At 41.0% G+C, this 21,122-nt stretch overlaps 1 protein-coding gene across 2 annotated transcripts in view; it reads right to left on the bottom strand.

Moving 5' to 3' along the window:
- plg (plasminogen) overlaps positions 1-21,122 on the bottom strand; it is a 136,924-nt gene that overhangs the window by 38,203 nt on the left and 77,599 nt on the right. For both annotated transcript variants that reach the window (XM_048601014.1, XM_048601015.1), the window contains exons 8-10: positions 12,641-12,803; positions 12,263-12,384; positions 6,284-6,440 (exon numbers count right to left, since the gene is read on the bottom strand). In XM_048601014.1, the coding sequence (XP_048456971.1) occupies positions 6,284-6,440; positions 12,263-12,384; positions 12,641-12,803 (442 nt within the window). The remainder of the gene's footprint in view (positions 1-6,283; positions 6,441-12,262; positions 12,385-12,640; positions 12,804-21,122) is intronic.

The following is a 21,122-nucleotide window of genomic DNA, read 5'->3' as shown; positions in this document are numbered from 1 at the left end:
TGTGTGTGTGTGTGTGTGTGTGTGTGTGTGTGTGTGTGTGTGTGTGTTCTGTCGCAACACTACAGATTTCTTACACAAACATGGACCAGTCGAGTGAGGAACATTCCTCATCACAATGGATGTTTCAGTATTCTACACCAGCATCCCCCACGATGATGGCATTGCCGCAGTAGCCTCAGTAATCAATATCACCAACTGCCAATTTCCAGAAGCCATCCTACAACTCATCCATTTCATCCTAGACCACAACATCTTCATGTGTGACAACCAGTTCTTTACCCAGATACACGGAACAGCCATGGGGTTCACATTTGCTCCCCAGCATGCCCAAAATTTTCATGCACAGGTTCAAACAAGACTTCTTTGCTGCATAGAACCTCCGAGCAATGCTATACACCAGATACATTGACGACATTTTTTTCCTTTGGACTCATAGCAAGGAGTCACTGAAACAACTACATAGTCATATCAACAAATTTCATCCCACCATCAGACTCACCATGGACTACTCTTTAGAATCAGTCTCATTCTTGAACACCTACATCTCCATCAGAGATAGACACCTCAGTACATCACTTTCACATAAGCCCACAGATACAGTCACGATGCTGCACTTCTCTAACTTTCACCCTAAGCATATTAAAACAGCCATCCCAAACAGACAAGCCCTACGCATACGCAGAATCTGTTTGGATGAGGAGGAATAAGACTGACACCTGAAGTATGAAGGATGCTGTAATTGGAACAGGATATGATGCTCAACTCATCGATCACCAGTTCTGACGAGCCACAGCGAAAAATCGTAATGACCTCCTCAGAAGATAGACACAGGATACGTCCAATAGGCTACTCTTCATCATCCAGTATTTCCTGGGAGCGGAGAAACTACGCCATTTTCTTCACAGCCTTTCACACATTATCAATGATGATGAGCACCTCGCCAACATCTTCCCCATGCCTCCACTTCTCGCCTTCAAACAACCACCAAACCTTAAACAGACCATTGTTCACAGCAAACTACCCAGCCTTCAGGACAACATCAAACACAACAGTATAAAACCCTGTCATAGCAACCTTTGCAAGACACGTCAAATCTTCGACACTACCATCACATGTGGGAACACCACCCACCACATGCACAGCAGATACTCATATGACTCGGCCAACATTGTCTATCTCAAATGCAGCAGGCAAGGATGCCCTGAGGCATGGTATATGGGCGATACCATGCAGACGCTATGACAACGAATGAATGGACATTGCGCAACAATTGCCAAATAGGAATGGTCCCTCCCAGTGGGGGAGCACTTCAGCGGTCAAGGACATTCAGCCTTGGATCTTTAGGTAAACGTCCTCCAAAGTGGACTTTGGGATACACGACAATGCAGAGTCGCTGAGCAGAGGCTGATAGCCAAGTTCAGTACCCATGAGGTTGGCCTCAACCGGGATCTTGAGTTCATGTTGTACTATAGGTGACCCACCACACTATACACTCTCACACACACACACGCACGCACACGCAAGCATATATACACTCACACAAAAACACACACACACACACACACAGAGAGACAAACACTCTCTCACACAGATCCTCTCTCATACACAAGCTGTTCTCAAACACAGACACAAATACACTCTGTCTCACACACACACACACACACACACACACACACACACACACACACACACACACACACACACACACACACTCATACACATCCATACACACACTCTTTCTCTTGCCACACACACACACACACTCCCTCACACAGATCCTCTCTCATACACACACAGTCTCTCAACACACACACAGACACTCTCTCACTCCCACACATACATACACACCAACCCACCCACACACACACATACACTCTCTCTTTCTCCCACATGCACACATGCACTCTCTCTCACACACACATACACTCTTTCTCCCACACTCACACACATTCTCTCTCCCACACACACACACATACACTCACATATCCACACACACACATTCACTCTTTCTCTCTCTCTTCCCATACACACACACGCACACACAGACACACACACCCTCTCTCATAGACACACTATGTCTCAAGCACACACAAACAGACACTCTGTCTCTCCCACGCACATATACACATCTACCCACACACCCACCCACACACACAGTCTCTCCCAAACACACATACATACACACAGACACACACACGCGCATGCATGCGTGCGCGCGCGCGCACACACACACACACAGACACATGCACATGCACGCACACATACATGTGAATCTATGGGGTGAATTTGTATTTGCAGATACATTGTATTTTGTTCAAAAAACACACAATTTATAGACAGTCAGTCAATGTGGCGTTTTATAAATTCCTACTTTAGAAATAAAACCAGTCTGACTCCAAACCAAAACATAAACAGATTCTAAACAAGATCTCACACCTAACATGCATTGTCTGACCTAAAATGTCACGAATTCGAGGATTAACATGTACATATAAACCAAATAAAACCTTCTAACTGTTTAAAGATCTAACAGCATCTTAGATTTGTTTAATACATCCTATCTGCAGTGTGACCCTTTGATCTTTGACTTATAAATTCTGTGTCTGATACCACCTCCCTCACTAATACCTGAAGAAGGACTGAGGCTCTGAAAGCTTGTGTTTTCAAATAAACCTGTTGGACAATAACCTGGTGTTGTATGATTTCTGACCTTGTCCATCCCAGTCCACACCAGCATCTCCACAACATTAATAAAAATGATAATAGATGATCAAGAGCAATTGTGAGAAATTACACATTGAGCGCTTAATTGAGAAGTTTCAGGATGAAAAATCTGGTAGCAAAAACCAGATAAAGATAATCAATAAATTAGCGAGGAACTCTATTTCCACATCAATGGGTTTGTCATATGTATAGTAACAGGTTTTGGTGATGAGTTGCACAACTGAATCAAATATTAACTTACGGTTTAACACTTTGCTGTTTGTTCTTCCTGCTTTCAATAGCAGTTAAAATTCTAAGCACAAGAAAATTAATCTCAAGCACTGACATTTGAATAAAGAACCCCATTTTAAGTGAGTTATTAAGAAATAAAGTAGAAAACCAGCTAGAATACAACAGAGAGCAAAGAACACTGAGATAAGGGAAAGAACAGCAGTATGAAGGACACCAGATGGGTTAGGAAGAGATGAATACAGAAAACAAGAAGGCTAGAAACAAAACGCAAGAAGGGAGAAAATTGGAATATTAGAAATGAAGAATCATTAACACACAGGAAATAAATGTATACAGAGAAAACTATATTGAGAAAACGGTGGTGACATTCCTTGGAGCACTCAATTTCATGTATATGCTGATGGAGCTTTTGTCGATACAGTCGGTTCTGCTATAAAGCAATTATTGCATTCCTGCACAACATTGCTTTGTAGAAAATTGCGCTATAGAAATAATGGGGCCTACGGGTAATGCGGGGTTAGGGGCAGACCACCAAAAATATCACTAAAAATCACTCAGAAATCACTCAAAAGCCTGACACAAAGCGTAGCGCAGTTTGAATAAATATTTCATTTGTATCTAATAATGAAATAAAAGTAAATTTAACACCTTACTTTGAAAAATGTCAAGATGACTTGATGGGGTAGAAGGTTTTGAGGTTGCTCTGTTGTTAATACAGGGGCAGAGGGTTGTTATCATCATCATCATCATCTTCATCATCACCTTCAGGTACAGTTGTGGTTGCAGGGTTAGGGCAAAAAATATTTAATGCAGAAGTGGATGGCTGTGGTTCATTGCCTTCTGCCTCTTTCTTGGGCGTTGGCTTAAAAAAGACATCCAGTTTTTGCTGCTTTGCCATTTTTTGTCTTTCATGAAGAAACTGTTCATAGGGTGCCAAAGAAGATCATACTTCATGAACTGCTATCCTGCTGCATTTTGCATTGTAATCATTGTCCTGTAAGAGCTGCAACCGCTTCTTAATTTCCCTCAGGATAGAAGACAAAAAAGAAGTAGAAAGCTTTTGTGGTACTGCATCCTGGACTTCATCTCCAGCTTCCACTGTAGTTCAGCTGTAGAGTCTTCTTCACAGTGGAACTCAAGTAGCTCTTCAACATCCTCACCCTCCACTTCTTCAATTCTAACTTGCCTTGCAAGATCAACACAATGTTCTTTGATTCTTGGGAGCTCCTCTGATGGATCAAAGCCTTTAAAATCTTGAAAAAAACCCAGGAGAAGCTCTTTTGTCTGTGACCTCACAGATTTGCTAGCACTTAGACTTGTTCCAGCAATACAGCTTGCTTTAATCTTTTCTGCATTGAGTCTATGGGTGCATAAGTTAGACGCCTTCATTCCTGTTGCACAAACTGTATCACATGTTCTCTCATTACGCTCAAAATGCTTTGTAACATCTATCTGCTCTTCCAGTTTTATAGCCTTTCTTTTACATTCACCACCTGCAACTTTATCACCAGGTCACTTCTTGCTAACATTCTTATCACTTTGCCCTCGCATTTTTTTGGGTAACATGGCAGAATTGGCAAAAAAAACCAGAAATCATGTGGTTCTGTACCTATCACAAAAAGCACTTCATGACAAAGTCTGCAAACTGATCATGTGATGTTGGCGTGGAGACTCTCTTGGTGCTAACATTGTGCATGCTCAGGACAAGGCCCGTGAAACGATCATGTGATGTTGACACGTACTCCTCCACCCACCAATGGAATTGCATTATAGCCAACACAAGTTCTTGTTTTAGAAATAGTGTTCCCCTATTCGTCAGTCACGTTATAGCTAATTCGCATTGCTGGAATACACATTATAGCAGAAGCGACTGTATTTGTACATTAGTATTAATGGATTCTTGGCACAATTTCTATTTGCTTCCTTCGAGGACACTTTGAACTTTAAGTGGCAGATGGAGTACAATGTGGGAAAGTGTGAGGTCACGCACTTTGGTAAGAAGAATAGACGTACGGACTATTTTCTAAATGGGGAGAAAATTCAGTAGTCTGGATTGCAAAGAGACTTGGGAGTTCTAGTCCAGGATTCTCTCAAGGTAAACTTGCAGGTTGAGTCAGTAGTTAGGAAGGCAAATGCAACTTCGGCATTTCTTTTGAGAGGACTTGAATATAAAAGCAGGGACATACTTCTGAGGCTCTATAAGGCTCTGGTCAGGCCACATGGAGTATTGTATGCAGATTTGGACCCCATATCTCAGGAAAGATGTACTGGCCCTGGAGTGGGTTCAGAGGATGTTCACAAGAATGGTCCCAGGAATGAAAAGCTTAACATATGAGGAACGTTTGAGGACTCTGGGTCTATACTCAATGGAGTTTAGAAGGATGAGGGGGGATCTAATTGAAACTTACAGAATACTGAATGGCCTGGACAGAGTGGATGTTGGGAAGATGTTTCCATTGGTAGGAGAGACTAGGACCTGAGGACACAGCCTTAGAGTAAAGGGAAGACCTTTTAGAACAGAGATAAGGAGAAACCTCTTTAGCCAGAGAGTGGTGAATCTATGGAATTCACTGCCACAGAATGTTGTGGAGGCCAGGTCATTGATTATATTTAAGACAGTGATAGATAGGTTCTTGATTGTCAAGAGGATCAAGTATTGTGGGCAGAAAGCAGGAGAATGGGGTTGAGAAACTTATCAGCCATGATTGAATGGTGGAACAGACTCAATGGGCCGAATGGCCTGACTTCTACTCCTAGGTCTTATGGTCTTATGGTCTGAAGTATTAATATACGATGCATGATTTATTGATTTTGGCTTGTTCATAATGAAGTACTTTTAAAGATAAATATGTACCTTCATTGTATTCTCAAGTCTATCTTAGCAGGTCATGGGTTAAAATCTCAGTTCAAGCATTTGTATGTGTAATTTGGGTGCACCCTCCACTGTTGTACTGAGAGAGTTCTACACAGTCAGAAATATAATTTTTTTGGAAGGGGAGGATACAATTGAGGCTGTTTCTCTCGCAGGCTATTGGCTCCATCCAACAGCAATATTCTGAAGAAAAAAAGAGGAGGCCTCCACATTAAACTGACCAATATTTATCCTTTCACCAAAATCATAATATATATTATATACACATAATCTTCTTGTGGAACCTTGCTGCAAAAATTAGCTGGTTTCTTTACATTAAGGCAGTGACAACATTTCAAAAATGCTTTATCGACTCTAAGCGCTTTTAAGGTCTCCTGCGTGAAAGTGTTTTTAAAAATGCAACCCCTTACTTTGGATCTGTGATCAGCTAGGTACAAAATTGGCCAATGTACGTACGCTTCAGGAAAATTGCGTGATGTTTTCTCATGGCTGTGTGGCGTCATGGAATCCCATCCCTGGCATCTTTTTCCTGACACGGTCACAGATGTAGTCCCACGATAGTCATAACCATTTTCAGTAAAGCAATCAGTAGGCCCACCTTCTTGTGTCGGTACTGAAAAATAAATAACGTAGAAGATTTTGTGGAATGTTTGATATAAAATTTCACAATGTTGAATAATTTACAAATGCTTCACAAAGCACAACAATGCCGCTACTTTCTCAGGAGGTTAAGGAAATTCAACATGTTTACAAAGACTCTTACCAATTTTTACAGATGCACCATAGAAAGCATCCTGCCTGGATGCATCACAGCATGGTATGGCAACTGCTGTGCCCATGACCGCAAGAAACTACAGAGAGTTCTGAACACAGCCCAGTCCATCATGCGAAGCAGTCTTCCATCTATTGACTCCATCACTACTTCCCCTGCCTCGGGAAAGCAGCCAACATAATCAAAGACCCCTCCCAGCCCAACTATACTCTCTTCCACCCTCTACCATCAGGCAGATGATATAAAAATTTGAATAAACATACAAACAGATTCAAAAACAGCTTCTTCCATGTTGTTATCAGATCTTTGAATGGGCCTCTCATATGTTAATATTGAGCTCTCTTTCGGCACCTTCTCTGCAGCTGTAACACTGTATTCTGCACTCTGTTCTGCTACCCTGTTAAACTTTGTGTTTGTATTCAATAAAAATCTAGAATTAAGAGCCTAATGCTGACTATGAACCATTGCCAATTGTCGGAAAACCCATCTGGTTCACTAACATTCTTTAGAGAAGGAAACTACCTTCCTTACCTCGTCTGGACTACATGTGACTCCACAGCCACAGCAATGTGGTTAACTCTTAACTGCCCTCTGGGCAATTAGGGATGGGCAATAAATGCTGGCCTAGCCAGTGATACCCACATCCTGTGTATGAATAATAACTTTGTATGGTACAATCTGTCTGTATTGCACGCAAAACAACGCTTTTCACTGCATCTCAGTACATGTGACAATAATAAATCAAATCAAATCATCATCTGTTGATTTGTTACCTGCAAATCCACATACTCACAATGTCGACCCCAAACTCTATCTTCTTTTTCTCATTGACTTGTCTGTTCTAATCAAGTGATCCTTTGTGGTACATAGGAAAGTTACATAGGGGAATGATATCCTTATTTTTCTATCTCTGGGTAGTCTATGCCCCTATCCCACATGTATAATGAGGTTGGGGTGTACCCCAAGTTAATTTGCTGTATACATTATTTATACATTAAATGATAGTAATTTTGTCATTTGTTCACAATTAATTTATCAGTTGTTATGCTTTGTCCGTTCTCCTAACCTTGCCCTGGGTAGTAAATATGCCCAATGTGCTTTGGTTTCAAAATTCAGCCTTTTTAAAATTTGTTCAGCATTGATATATTAAATGTTTAGTTTTACTCCAGATTTATTTAAGTCCTATATTGGATGAGTTCCTCCATATGAAGATTTTTGAAAAACACTGAAATTTGCAAAGCTGAAGATTTAGGCTGAAGGACAGGATTTTCAGTGGGTCTTGCATCAATTGTTTTCAATCATAAATACCTCGGAGTGACAACAACAAAGCAATAAATACAGACAGAGTCTAGGAAGTTTGAAAACAACAAGGTAGACATGAGGACATCTGAAAACTTGGGTTGATATAAGGGCAACCAAAACCCTGGACTAAACTGGCAAGAATTGTACTGTATCATCTCAAGGTGTCAGTCTTCATCCAGCAATAATACGCTTGCCTGAATTTGATTTGGATGGTTTGGGGTTTATGTTTCACGTAATCCAGGCCAACAGTGCGGTGCAGTAAAAGGGACTGCTGCACTGATGGAAGTGGCTTCCTTTAGAAGGACTATTAAAACAAGGCTCTATCTGCTTTCTTAAGTTGATGTAAAAGATAACATGGCTCTACGTGACAAAAAGTTCTCCCTTGCGAACTGATTAATGCTTAGGCTGTATTTGTGGCCAATGTCACCATCAGCAGAACACCGCAGATGCAACATTAAAGTAACACTTGAAGTATTATCTGAAAAAAAATGTTGTCAATATTAGGTCAGAACAGTTTCCAAGTACATACATAGGAACATAAAATTAAGGAGCAGAAGTATGCCATTTGCCCCTTGAACATACACTGCTTTTCAATAAGATAATGGCTGATTTATTAGTAAAGAAAGCAGAAATTGCTAGAAAAATTCGGCAGGTCTGGCAACATCTGTGGAGAGAAATCAGAGTTAACATTTCAGGTTCAGGGATCCTGCTTCAGAACCAAAGTTATAAGGAGAGGTTGGATAGGCTGGGACTTTCTTCCTTGGAGCGTAGGAGGTTTAGGGGTGACCTCATAGAGGTTTATAAAATCATGAGGGGCATAGATAAGTTGAATAGCCAAGGTCTTTTCCCCAGGGTAGGAGAATCCAAAACTAGAGGACATAGATTTAAGGTGAAGGGGGAAAAGATTTATAAGGGACCTGAGGGGCAACTTTTCCACACAGAGGGTAATTGGAGCAAGCTGGAAGAGGAGGTGGTAGAGGCGGGTACATTTACAATATTCAAAAGCCATTTGGACAGGTACATGAATAGGAAAGGTTTAGAGGGATTTGGGTCAAACCCAGGCAAATGGGATTAGTTTAGTTTGGCATATCTGTTCGGCATGGATGAGTGGACCGAAGGGATCAAGCTATGTTATGATCAAAGAAAATGGGAGAATACATATGCAAGAACACAGTTAATATGGGAATTAGTGCAAATATTGTACAAGTCAATATTCTGATGGCTATGCATATAGAAATCAACCAGGCTCCAGGCAGGATTTCCCATGTTACTGTAGTTCCAGATAGGATACCCCAAATTATCAGGCACCTAGGAGAGGGATGAACTGCCTTACATTAATCAACTGCCTCTGTAGCTGGTCGCAACAAGGATTTACAAAGGATTCCCACTCTTGTGGTTTCCTTTCATTTTAAAAGGTCTCAATTTAACAGGCTTTCTTGAGTTAAACACTGAATGGTCGATTTTGAGATCCTTGGCTTTGAAGATTATTTGAATTATTTTGTCCTGGTTTCTTGGGACTGATTTTCTAGCTAGCAGGCTTTTAGCCCTAAGAGCGAGAGTTTCATTTACCTTAAAATGCAGGGGTGACTAGTGGCTGGTTCTTCAACTGTGACCTTTGCAGTGCACTAACGTTTGAACCCAGGCTAGTATATGCAAGTATGCCAGCCCATTGGCATACAGGAGCCCTTCAGCTCAGATCACTAGTGTACCTTCTTCTACTAGGACATGCAGCCCAGGGTTGAACTGGTTTTTAGATACCCCCTCTCCCCCATTCTTGTATATTCTTGAAAGGGAAAGACAAAAAACGTATCTCTTATCCAGACTGATTTTCTCTTATCATATTCACGGTCGTGATAACTCCCAGGAGATTACTATTTAGTTTGTAGTGCATTTCTCTACTTTTAATCCAAACCTTTGAAGCATCCTTGACAATTTAAGGTCCACAGCCAGTGAATTTATATTTGCAGTTATTTGTTTGACTGCAGATGTAGTCTTTTAAAAAAAAAACACACATTGGAATTAAAAGTTCAATATCCCTATAAATTATCCAAGGTTATGATCTGCTTTCATGACAGAAATTAACTGTACGTAATAGGATACTGATCTCTTCCATTTGTGTATTGACAATGCAGTGCAGTTATGCAATTACTGCATTGAAACCACAAGACTTTTATGTGGTGGATATGAATAGACCAGCAATAGCAGATTACCATTATGCGTGGATCTCAATATTGTGACCTTTCATAAGATCACCAAGATATCATTTGTGACAGAAACGCCCAACTGTACTCACATTGAATCAGTCTACAATTTGCAACAATGGTACCTAGATAGATTCTGTGCCTCGGAAAATGTTATGTTTGAAGTTGTTTTGCACCTGAGAGAAGATGCAATTCTGTTACTTGATCTTTCCAGAAAGTGTTGTGCTTACACACGAGGGAAGCTCAGTTGTGAGCTGGATGATATGGAGTACATCAGCTGTTGAGTACGTCAGCACACAAAATTTGACAAGCAAAAGAAAGGTGACATAGTCAGGGTATGTTTAGACCCAGGCCATCAAAACCTTTCTTTAAAGAGCCCACACAAAATTCCAACAATGGAGGGATTTAATTTCAAATTCACAGGAGCTAAAATATTCTCCAAGCTGGATGTCAAACACAGATACTGGTTGCTTCACTTTCAAAGGGATCTCAACAAGCTGCTACTTTCAGAACAGTATTTTGTAATTATGCCTTCCTAAGACTACCTTTCAGCCTATATGAGATAGTAGGAACTGCCGATGCTAGAGTCTGAGATAGCAAGGTGTACAGGTGGATGAACACAGCAGGCCAGGCAGCATCAGAGGAGCAGGAAAGCTGACGTTCGGGTCTGGACCCTCCCTTCTTCAGAAAGGTTTCTGAAGAAGGGTCCAGACCAGAAACGTCAGTTTTCCTGCTCCTCTGATGCTGCCTGGCCTGCTGTGTTCATCCAGCTCTACACCTTGCTCTTTCAGCCTATCTGTCAGTCAAGATCTGTTCCAGCAGCATATGGATAGAATTACAGAAAATATTCCCAGTTTTGTACACGTTGCCTATGATATTGTGGTTATGGGTAAAACCACAAAATGACATGACTGAAAGCTATCACCTAATGTTGATATAATTTCTAAAGGAGGAGGTTCTTCAACATTAACCTCATTGCATGAGAATCCTTTGGCTTTCTGATGGTCTGAAATTGTGTGTTATGTCTGCACGTCTTCTAAAAGTGACCTACAGTTTTACAGATGTAGCATTATTTTCTCATGACTGAGCATTGCAAAGCTCCATTGCCCCAGCTTTCCGTTATTCTATAACTACCATTAATAAAATTCTCAATGGATTCCCTTGGAAGCTGAACTATTCTGTTAAATCTAACCCTAATCCTATTACAAGTATTTTGTTTCTTCTCAGATGGAGTAATTATCAGAGGCTTTTAAAATTTTATCAAAAGTATCTGTGCTTTTTTTGATACTTTGGCAATTTGTAATCAGTAGGATCTACTGAATACGGTAGTGTATTAATTTTTTCAGCTTCATACTCAGTGCTTAATTTAGAAGAAATTCTGTATTTCAAGAATTGGTTGCTCTAAGATGTCCAATCCTGTGTACTGTGTCACATCATCAAACTGGATGCAGATAATGTAACTTCAAATTAATCTTTTGGAACTATTGTCTAAGAGAACAGAATACACTGCCTGAAAGGGTGATGGAAACAGATTAAACGGTAACTTTCAAAAGGGAAATGGATATGTACATGAACAGAAAGAAAATTAGCAGGGCTGTGGGGAAACACTAGGAAAACTGAAATCAGTTGAATAATTCTTTCAGAGATTGTGCAAGCACAATTGACTAAATGATCTTCTTTAATGCTGTACAATGATCTGATTCTGAATTTGAACGGGTGAAAATGCTCTTTGGGACACCAGGAGTTTAGCTGCACAATTAGTCTATGGCATCTGGAGCATAAAAAACACATGTGCAAGTCACAAAGTTATTAAAGAGATCCAAAAGAGAGAGCAAATTGAGGGAAAGAAATAGATGACAGTAAGAAGATTGTATCATGACCATACAGGGATAGGATGAGATAGTTATATACGAAGTTACAAACAGAGAGGAGAGATAGTTACAGAAGCAGAATTAAGTCTAAGCTTTACCATTAATCATGTCCTGGGAGGTCAACTGCATATTATAATGCTCTTGTCATAAGAAAACTGCAACTCAGCTGACACATCAATAAAAAACATGATTGGTAATCAGCTAGAAACAATCATACAAATGACAGAGCAACCAACAATATGTCAATAAAGAGAAACAAACCACCATCTTGGAATGGTGCAATTCTTACCTGTAGGTTGAAGGCCACACTTCCGTACTTGACAGTATTCCCATCTTGTGTCTGGGTCGGTGGTGTAACACCAGGGCTCCTTTTCATTATCTGGATTCCTGCAATAATTTTGTTCTAGTCCTCTGAAAAACAATAGTTTGGTTGTTGATCAGAAAGAAATATTATATTGTTTTGAGTGTGTGACTAACTTCATCTCATGTATAGAATATATGAAAGTCTGGAGACTCAAATCCTGATTAGAATTGTCAAAGTTGCACAGTTCGAGGGCAAATCATCAATCGTACTCAGATGGCCTATGCAAATGACTTGAATCTTAATCCCCTCATCAGGGATGAGGGCAGAAAGCACCTTAATCAAGGGCTTCTGACATTTACTTACTTGCAGGGGTAGTTTGCTGGAGTTCTTGAATGCAGGTGTGGTTTCTGAGCGTCCCATCTTTGACAGATTCTACCAGAAATGGTTGTCCTCTCAGTTCCACGATACTTCTGACCTTTGCCTGTGTAACAGTCTGTCTCTTCTTCAATAGCAGGAGGCTCCTTATCTTCAACAGGCATAAAAAAGTTATCTTAGTATTGAAGGTGTGCAGCTATGTTAGTGTTCATGTAACATGGCAGAATAACATGGATAAACTAGTTCCTAGCTTTCTGAAAGAAGAGATGGAGAGTGAGAATAGAAAGGTGGTTGGCTGAGGTTGGGAAGGGTGGTGATGGGAATGAGTGAGCAGTACTGAGGCATTCTGGGTTACAAATTCTAATGTCAATTCTGCTACCAAGCCTCAGGACTGACTGTTACCCACTCCCCTGAGTACAGAAAAACCAAATGCCTGACTGTGGCCAATTCCCTAAACTAGTATGGGAGGCTGCTCTTGACACACTGCGCTAGGACCCTGAATGTAGGTGCCTCCATGGACTTCAGTGAAATACATGCCTGTAAGACTTTGAGACAGAGCTGCTCGCTTGCTGCATGTACATGATTTGCCATGTAAGTTGCTGGCACACGGTGCAGGGGTAAGACTGGTACAGCACATTGCATACAGCAAGATGTACACCTCCTTGACTGATGACTACTGAACTTAGAACCCTCTATCAGTGTATTGGAAAGCTGCCAAGATGGGTCATGAAGGCTTGGCAAATGACGGATGTCTGTGTCCACAGATGAAAGGTGCATGTGGCTGGTACCTTGGGTCATATCCTGTGATGCTGTTTTGTCATACACAGCATGGAAATCCATCAGAGCAAGTGGCAAGCTGGGTCTGCCAGGTCCCTCCTCTGGAGGTTTCAAATTTTCTTGACCTTTAACTTGTTTGACTAACTTCATCTCATGTATAGAATATATGAAAGTCTGGAGACACAAAAAGCTGAATGCTAATGAGATGATTTGGAATGCCAGCAAAGTATTTAACAAGCCACTTAATTGGGTAACTTATACAATCATGCAGCATGAAACATGTTCATGCTGAACATAATGGCAAACTAAACCAGTCCCACCTGCCTATGCTTGGCCCAAATCCCTCCAAATCTTTCCTATTCATGTACTTAGCCAAATGTCTTTTAAACATTGTAACTGTAGCCACAACCACCAATGCCTCTGGAAGTTCATTGCACAGACAGACAGCTCTCTGTGTAAAAAAGTTGCTGCTCATGTCTTTTTTAAATCTTTCTCCTCTCACCTTAAATATATGACCCCAAGTCCTGAAGGCCCCAAGCCTAGGGAAAAGACACCTGCCATTCACCTTATATACACCCCTTATGATTTTATAAACCTCAATCTCCTACAGGCCAGGGCAGAACTGCCAAAAACAAATCTATTATGAAAATAACACATGACAGACACAACTTGCTGCTGCCTAGTGAGAAACTTGCTACATTACTTGTCAAAAGCTTGAAAGATGGAGTATGATGCTTTCTGACGTCAAGATTGGGTTTGTCAAACGTCTCATCCTATTCTGCCAAGAGGGGAGGAAGACAAATGGCAAGACTGTAAGTGGCATGAGAATCAATTGGAAGGGGAACAGACAGGCGTTTCTGTTACCACAAAAGAGATCCCAGGATGGTATGTTGCCTCCCTGGTGCTAGGGTCAGGGATGTCACCGGATGGGTACAGGGCATTCTGAAGAGGGAGAGCAAACAGACAGAGATTGTGGTACATATTAGAGCCAATAATATCAGTAGAAAAAGGGATGAAGTCCTGCAAGCTGAATTTAGGGAGCTAGGAATTAGATTAAAAAACAGGACCTAAAAGGTCATAATCTCTGAATTTTTTTCAGTGCCACAAACTAGTGAATGTAGAAATAAGGTCAGTCTAAATGAATGCATGGTTAGAAATCTGGTGCAGGAGGGAGGGATTCAGATTTCTGGGACATGGGACCATTTTTGGGGCAGTGGGATGCATGCAAAGTGGTTGGGTTGCACATGGACTAGAATGGGACCATCATTGTTGCAGGGATGGTTTTACCTACCATTCCACCAGCATCCACATCCAGAAGATCAAGAGATGCCATTTCCACCCCCTCCAATGAAATGCCACTACCAGACACATATTCCCAACCCCTTCCTCATCGGCCTGCCATAGGGACCATTCCCTCCAGGACACTCCGGTCCACACTTCCTTTACCCCCAACCCTCCCCCCCACAGCCCTAGGGCACCTTCCCCTGCAACCAGAGAAGGTGTAACACCTGCCCATTTACCTCCTCCCTTCCCACTATCCAAGGGCCCAAACATACTTTCAGGTGAAGCAACACTTCACCTGCACTTCCCAGAATCTAGTCTACCGCATTCGCTGCTCACAATGTGGTCTCCTCTACATTGGGGAAACAAAGTGTAGACTGGGTGACTGCTTCGCAGAACATCTACATTCTGCTTGCAAAAAAGACCCTGCGCTACTTGTTGCCTGCCACTTTAACACACCACCCTGTTCCCCAGATAACATCTCTGTCTCTGGCTTACTGCAGTGTTCCAGCAGAGCTCAACGCAAGCTGGAAAAACAACACCTCATTTTCCACTTGGGGACCCTGCAGCCATCCAAACTCAATATCGAGTTCAATAATTTTAGGACCTAAACTCTCCCATGTCCTAGCCCCCTACCCCACACACCATGCCTTGTAATCACATAACCTGCCATTACACACTACCTAAAACAAAAGTTCTGAGGACGGGTCACCGGACCCAAAACGTTAACTCTGATTTTTTCTTCATAAATGCTGCCAGACATTGCTGCTGAGGTTTTCCAACAACTTCTGCTTTTGTTGCAGGGAGGTTTGCTAGTGCTGCTGGGGAGGGTTTAAACAAACTTAGTAGGGGGATGGGATCGAGAGAGAATGTTTAGCAGGGGGAAATGAATGCCCAACATTAGAAGAGATAGCAGAAGAGTCAAGAAGGCAGAGGAATTATAGACCATGTAAGGCACAAGGGAGTTTGGCAAGGTTGGATTGTATTATAGTAATGCAAGGAGTCTGATGAATAAGGCAAATGGTTGAGACAACAAATTAAAACATGGTGGTATGATGTCTAAAATGTCATTACTGTCATTGAGACATGGTTGAGATAGGAACAGGATTGGCTGTTCAATATTCCAGAATATAAAGTCTTCAGGTGAGACAGGAAAGGAGGTAATAAGGAGGGTGTGTTGCTACATTGGTCATGAATCTATTACAGCAGTGAGAAGATATAACATCTTAGAAGGCACCTCAAACCATATTAGTAAAACTTTAAAACCAAAATAGAGCAATCACATTGCTGGGACTGTGTACAGGTCCCCTAACAGTCCAAGAAAAATAGATGAACAGATATGTAGCCAAATTTCAGCTACGGGATTTCAACGTACACAACATTCACTAGAGTAGTCACAGTGTGAAGATTTAGAGGGAGCAGAATTCTTAAAGTGCATCCAGGAGAGTTTTTAAAGCCAGTAATGGGCTGCACCTGGACTTAATGTTAGATAATGAAGCCAGGCAAATAGTTGAAGTATCAATAGGGAAGCATTGACAGACAAACAGCGAACATAACTCAGTTAGATGGTTATGGAAAAGGACAATGATGGGCCTGAAATCTAATTCCTAAACTGGGAGAAGGTTGATTTTAATAAGATCAGATATGATTTGATCAGAATAGACTGGAGCAGTTACTTTAAGGTAAATCTGTAAATCTGGGATAAATCAAGAACTGTCAGCATGGTTTTGTTAAGAGGGATTCATGTTTCACTAACTTGGTTAAATGTTTCAATGAGGTGTCCAGGTGTGTAGATCAAGGCAATGCATTCGATGTAGTCTACTTGTACTTTTGATAAAGTCCCATTTGGGAGATGTATAGTGAAGGTAACAGCCCATGGAGATCCAAGGAAATTTGTCTAATTGGATCCAGAATTGGCTAAGCAACAGGAAGAAGAGGGTAATTGTGGAGGGAGGTTGTGTGACTGGAAATCTGTTCCCAGTGGGTTTCCACAAGCATCAGTGTTGGAGCCCTTGCTGTTTGTCATATTTATAGACAAATTAGACTTGATTATAGGAGGATTAAACAATAATTTCACGTTGGGATGGAAATTTGTGGGGATAGTTTTAGATTACAGAACAATATAGATAGACTGTTCAGATGAGCTGCTCAGTGGTCAATAGAAGTTGATCCTGAGAAGTGTAAAGTGATGCAGTTTGAGAGGACCAACAAGGCAAGGGAGTGCACATTGAATGATAGAACCCTGGGGAACACCAAGGATCCGAAGGATTTTGGTGTGTATTCTTCATACCAGAGAATGGTGAATCTGTGGAATTCACTGCCACAGAAAGTGGTTGAGGCCAAGACATTATGTGTTTTCAAGAAGGAGGGAAATATACTTATGCAGATAAAGGGATCAAGGGATATTGGGGAGGGCATGGTTAGAGTACTGAGTTTGATGATCAGCCATGATCATAATGAATGGCAAAGCAGGCTTGAGGGATTGAATGGTCTACTCTTGCTCTGATCTACATTTCTATGTTTCTGTATACGTCCACAAATTCCTTAAGATAGCAGGACAGGTAGAAAAGATGGTTAAGAAGGAATATGGGATACTTGCTTTTATTAGCCAAGACACAGAGTTTAAGAGTGGAGAGGTGATGCTGGAATGACATAAAGTGTTGGTTAGGGGTATTGTGTGCAAATCTGAAATCCACATAGAAAAGATGTGATTGCACTGAAGAGGCTGCAGAGAATCATACACAGACAGGACAGACCCACTGAAGCTGTTACTGGAACAAGCCAGCCAAAGTGACGTAGGTAGGAAACTAAAGTCACACAGATCAGGAAGAAAAGACACATTCTTCAGCAGAGAAGTTAGAAAGTTTCAAATAGAATTTTAAAGGAATAGGTTACAAAATATAATGTGTCTTTTGGAGAATGCATGAGCCACACAGCATATTTGTATTTTCTTTGTTTCATTTCCTAGACTACAGCCAGTAAATAAAGTCAAGTCCGAATCAAGGACAAGGGATATATAAGATAATGAATGAGCACACAGACTGATAACCATAAACAAATAGTTTCTGTAGAAACAACAAGTTTAAAAATGGAAATGTAAATTTAATGGAAACCCAGTAGTTCAACAACACTAATTTGAATTCAGAATTGTGTTGAGATGTGCAATATCTAAAGGAATTTAGCAAGTTACTTCATGCTGAGTATAAAGAATAAATATACCAGAAATGTTAATGCCTGAAATCAGACATTAACATCTGATTTCTGTTTTAAGGGTACTGTAAGAATACTTGTTTGGACAGTAAAGGGTTTCCAAAACTCATGAATGAGATAGAATGGTAGTAGTGAAGTGCCCCAGTTAGAAGAGAAGGTAGAAATAGTAAATATATTTTATTTTGAGAACTTGAGATAATTTATCCTGGAATTCAATTGAATATGTCAATTTTTGTAATTATATAGGTTATAGTGAATGGAAAGTGCAGATGAGACTAGTATATATAGGATAAAGTTTGGCTTAATGTAATTAAAAGTTTGATAATGATAACATAGAAACAAACAAGATAGGAGGAGGCCATTCAGCCCCTCGAGTCTGCTCTACCACTCATCACAATCATGGCTGATCGTCCAACTCAATAGCCTAATCCTGCTTTATCCCCATAACCTTTGATCCCTTTTGCCCTAAGCGCTATATCTAGCCACCTCTTGAATACAATCAATGTTTTGGCATCAACTATTTCCTGTGGCAATGAAAATAGGAACAGAAAGGAATATCCACAGTTTAAATACAGTTTAAGAAAAAGAGAACTGCATGATCTTTTAAATCCATTTGATTTGGCAGCAAAGCATTTATGCTAAATGCCAGGAATCAAGAATTAGTAACACTTTTGCAAGAGAATGTTATTCAGTGAAGCAATGGGCAATACTGCCAAAGGTACTCAATCACCATCCACATCTTCAAGAGTGGTGGAGAGAAGAAATAGAAACTTGAAAACAAATTGAAATGTTTAGTACAGATACCACCCACAATGTACCACTGAAATCAATAGGCTAACACTTATACAAATAATATATGTCCTTAGAGTAGTACATGATGATATGGTATCATGGAGTCTGCAGGGGATACATCATCTTGGGAAAGGGGGCACATTCAGCAATTACAAAATGAGCAGAAGCTGCTGGACTACCATTAGAGGCAGTTGGGATATAGGTAAAAGCACTCCAGAAGGGAACAGATCTAATCCAAGTAGATATACAGTAAATGGAAAAGCCCTGGGGAAAATTGATGCACAGAGAGATCTGGGTGCTCAGGTCCATTGTACCCTGAGGGTGGCAACGCAGGTCGATAGAGTAGTCAAGAAGGCATACAGCATGCTTTCATTCATCGGACAGGGTATCGAGTACAAGAGTTGGCAGGTCATGTTACAGTTGTATAGGACTTTGGTTCGACCACATTTGGAATACTGCGTACAGTTCTGGTTGCCACATTACCAAAAGGATGTGGATGCTTTGGATAGGGTGCAGAGGAGGTTCACCAGGATGTTGCCTGGTATGGAGGGCGCTAGCTATGAAGAGAGGTTGAGTAGATTAGGATTACTTACATTAGAAAGACGGAGGTTGAGGGGGGGACCTGATTGAGGTGTACAAAATCATGAGGTATAGACAGGGTGGATAGCAAGAAGCTTTTTCCCAGAGTGGGGACTCAATTACTCGGGGTCACGATTTCAAGGTGAGAGGGGAAAAGTTTAAGGGAGATATGCGTGGAAAGTTCTTTACGCAGAGAGTGGTGGGTGCCTGGAACGCATTGCCAGCGGAGGTGGTAGAGGCGGGCACGATAGCATCATTTAAGATGTATCTAGACAGATACATGAATGGGCAGGGAGCAGAGGGATACAGATCCTTGGAAAATAGATGACAGGTTTAGATAGAGGATCTGGATCGGCGCAGGCTTGGAGGGCCGAAGGACCTGTTCCTGTGCTGTAATTTTCTTTGTTCCTTGTTCATAACCATGGACAGATGAGATAGCTAAGGGGCAGCACTGGTTGTCAACATTGGCAATTGTGCTAGAGGAGGTGCACATGGTCAATTTACAATGGTATACTGAAGAGGAGGAGGAATTGCATTGAGAAGACGAGTGTGCACTAAAAAGCACCAGTGATGTCTGGCAGAAAGAGAAAAGGGTGGGATCAATGCACTCATTCGCATAACTTTATGAAATATACCATAGAAATGCACACCAGGGCAGGGAAGCCATGTTGGTGAGGATGGGCAGATGCTGCTGGTGACAAGGAACGGGAAGAGACATAGCAAAGCATTTTCAATGCTGCTGGTATGTGCTCAGCCCAATCCAGGAAGACTAGTCAAAATCTGTATGCCACTCCAGTCCCTACGACAGGGAACAATTAGATTTCAATTTCATGGGACTTCACCCACTGAGCCAGGGAAAGACCCAATGTTTGCTCATTATTGAATGTTTCAAGAGGTAGGTGGAATCCTATCCCACACAAGATAGTTCAGATAACGGTGGAAGACATAATGCCTACATAGGGAATACAATTACAGATAGATTTGGATCAGGGAACATATTTTATAGGACAAGTGATTAAAAGAAGTTCGTACATTGCTGAGAATCAAACAAAAATTTCACATCCTTTACTAACTGCAGAGCTCAAGTATAGTAAAGTGAATGAATAGGACATTAAAGGGAAGCCTTGTGAAAGCCATGCAGGAGACATAGCAGGCTGGACAGATCTGTTACCAAGTAAATCAGATTCACCCCATATATGCATGGGGTGATGAGATTGTCAGAGGATGTTGAGACTGGTAACAAGCAATTAGAACTCATCACAGAAACAGGTAAATGATTTATGAGACCTGTGCAAGCAGCTATATGGACTGAGACAATAAGTTAGGGATCAGCAGACCATTCACGACGTGGAAATAAAGGCAGAAACAGAATAAGCTGACATAACGGTAAAGCTGACACCGAAAATACCAGGTTTGGCATCTAAGTGGATCGGATCTTATGAGGTAATAATTATCATTGATACTTATACCCTTGTTACAGGCCTCTGAAGCAGTGTGTCACCAATCAAATCCTCTTTTTTCTGGACTCGTACCAAATGTTAAAGTATGAACGCACAGTAACCCAATTTACCTGACCGAGTTTGCTAGAAAGTATTGACTAGGCTTCTGTAATAAACTTGAATTATTATTTAAGTAATTAGGCTATGGCTACAGGTGACTAGGCATAATCCATTGGCATATAACATTACTAACTAAAACTCTAATCTTTTATAAACTCCCCTTTGCACATACAAATAAGGAAAGTAGATTATAGGTAGAGGTAGAAGAAATGGGAAAGTCATTTCAGTGGTCTTTGATTCCCAATTCAAATATTGAGATTTTGCTTTTTCAG

The sequence above is a fragment of the Rhincodon typus genome, chromosome 9, assembly GCF_021869965.1.
Source record: "Rhincodon typus isolate 14 chromosome 9, sRhiTyp1.1, whole genome shotgun sequence".
NCBI lineage: Eukaryota > Metazoa > Chordata > Chondrichthyes > Orectolobiformes > Rhincodontidae > Rhincodon > Rhincodon typus.
This window is presented reverse-complemented; position numbering and strand designations above follow the sequence as displayed.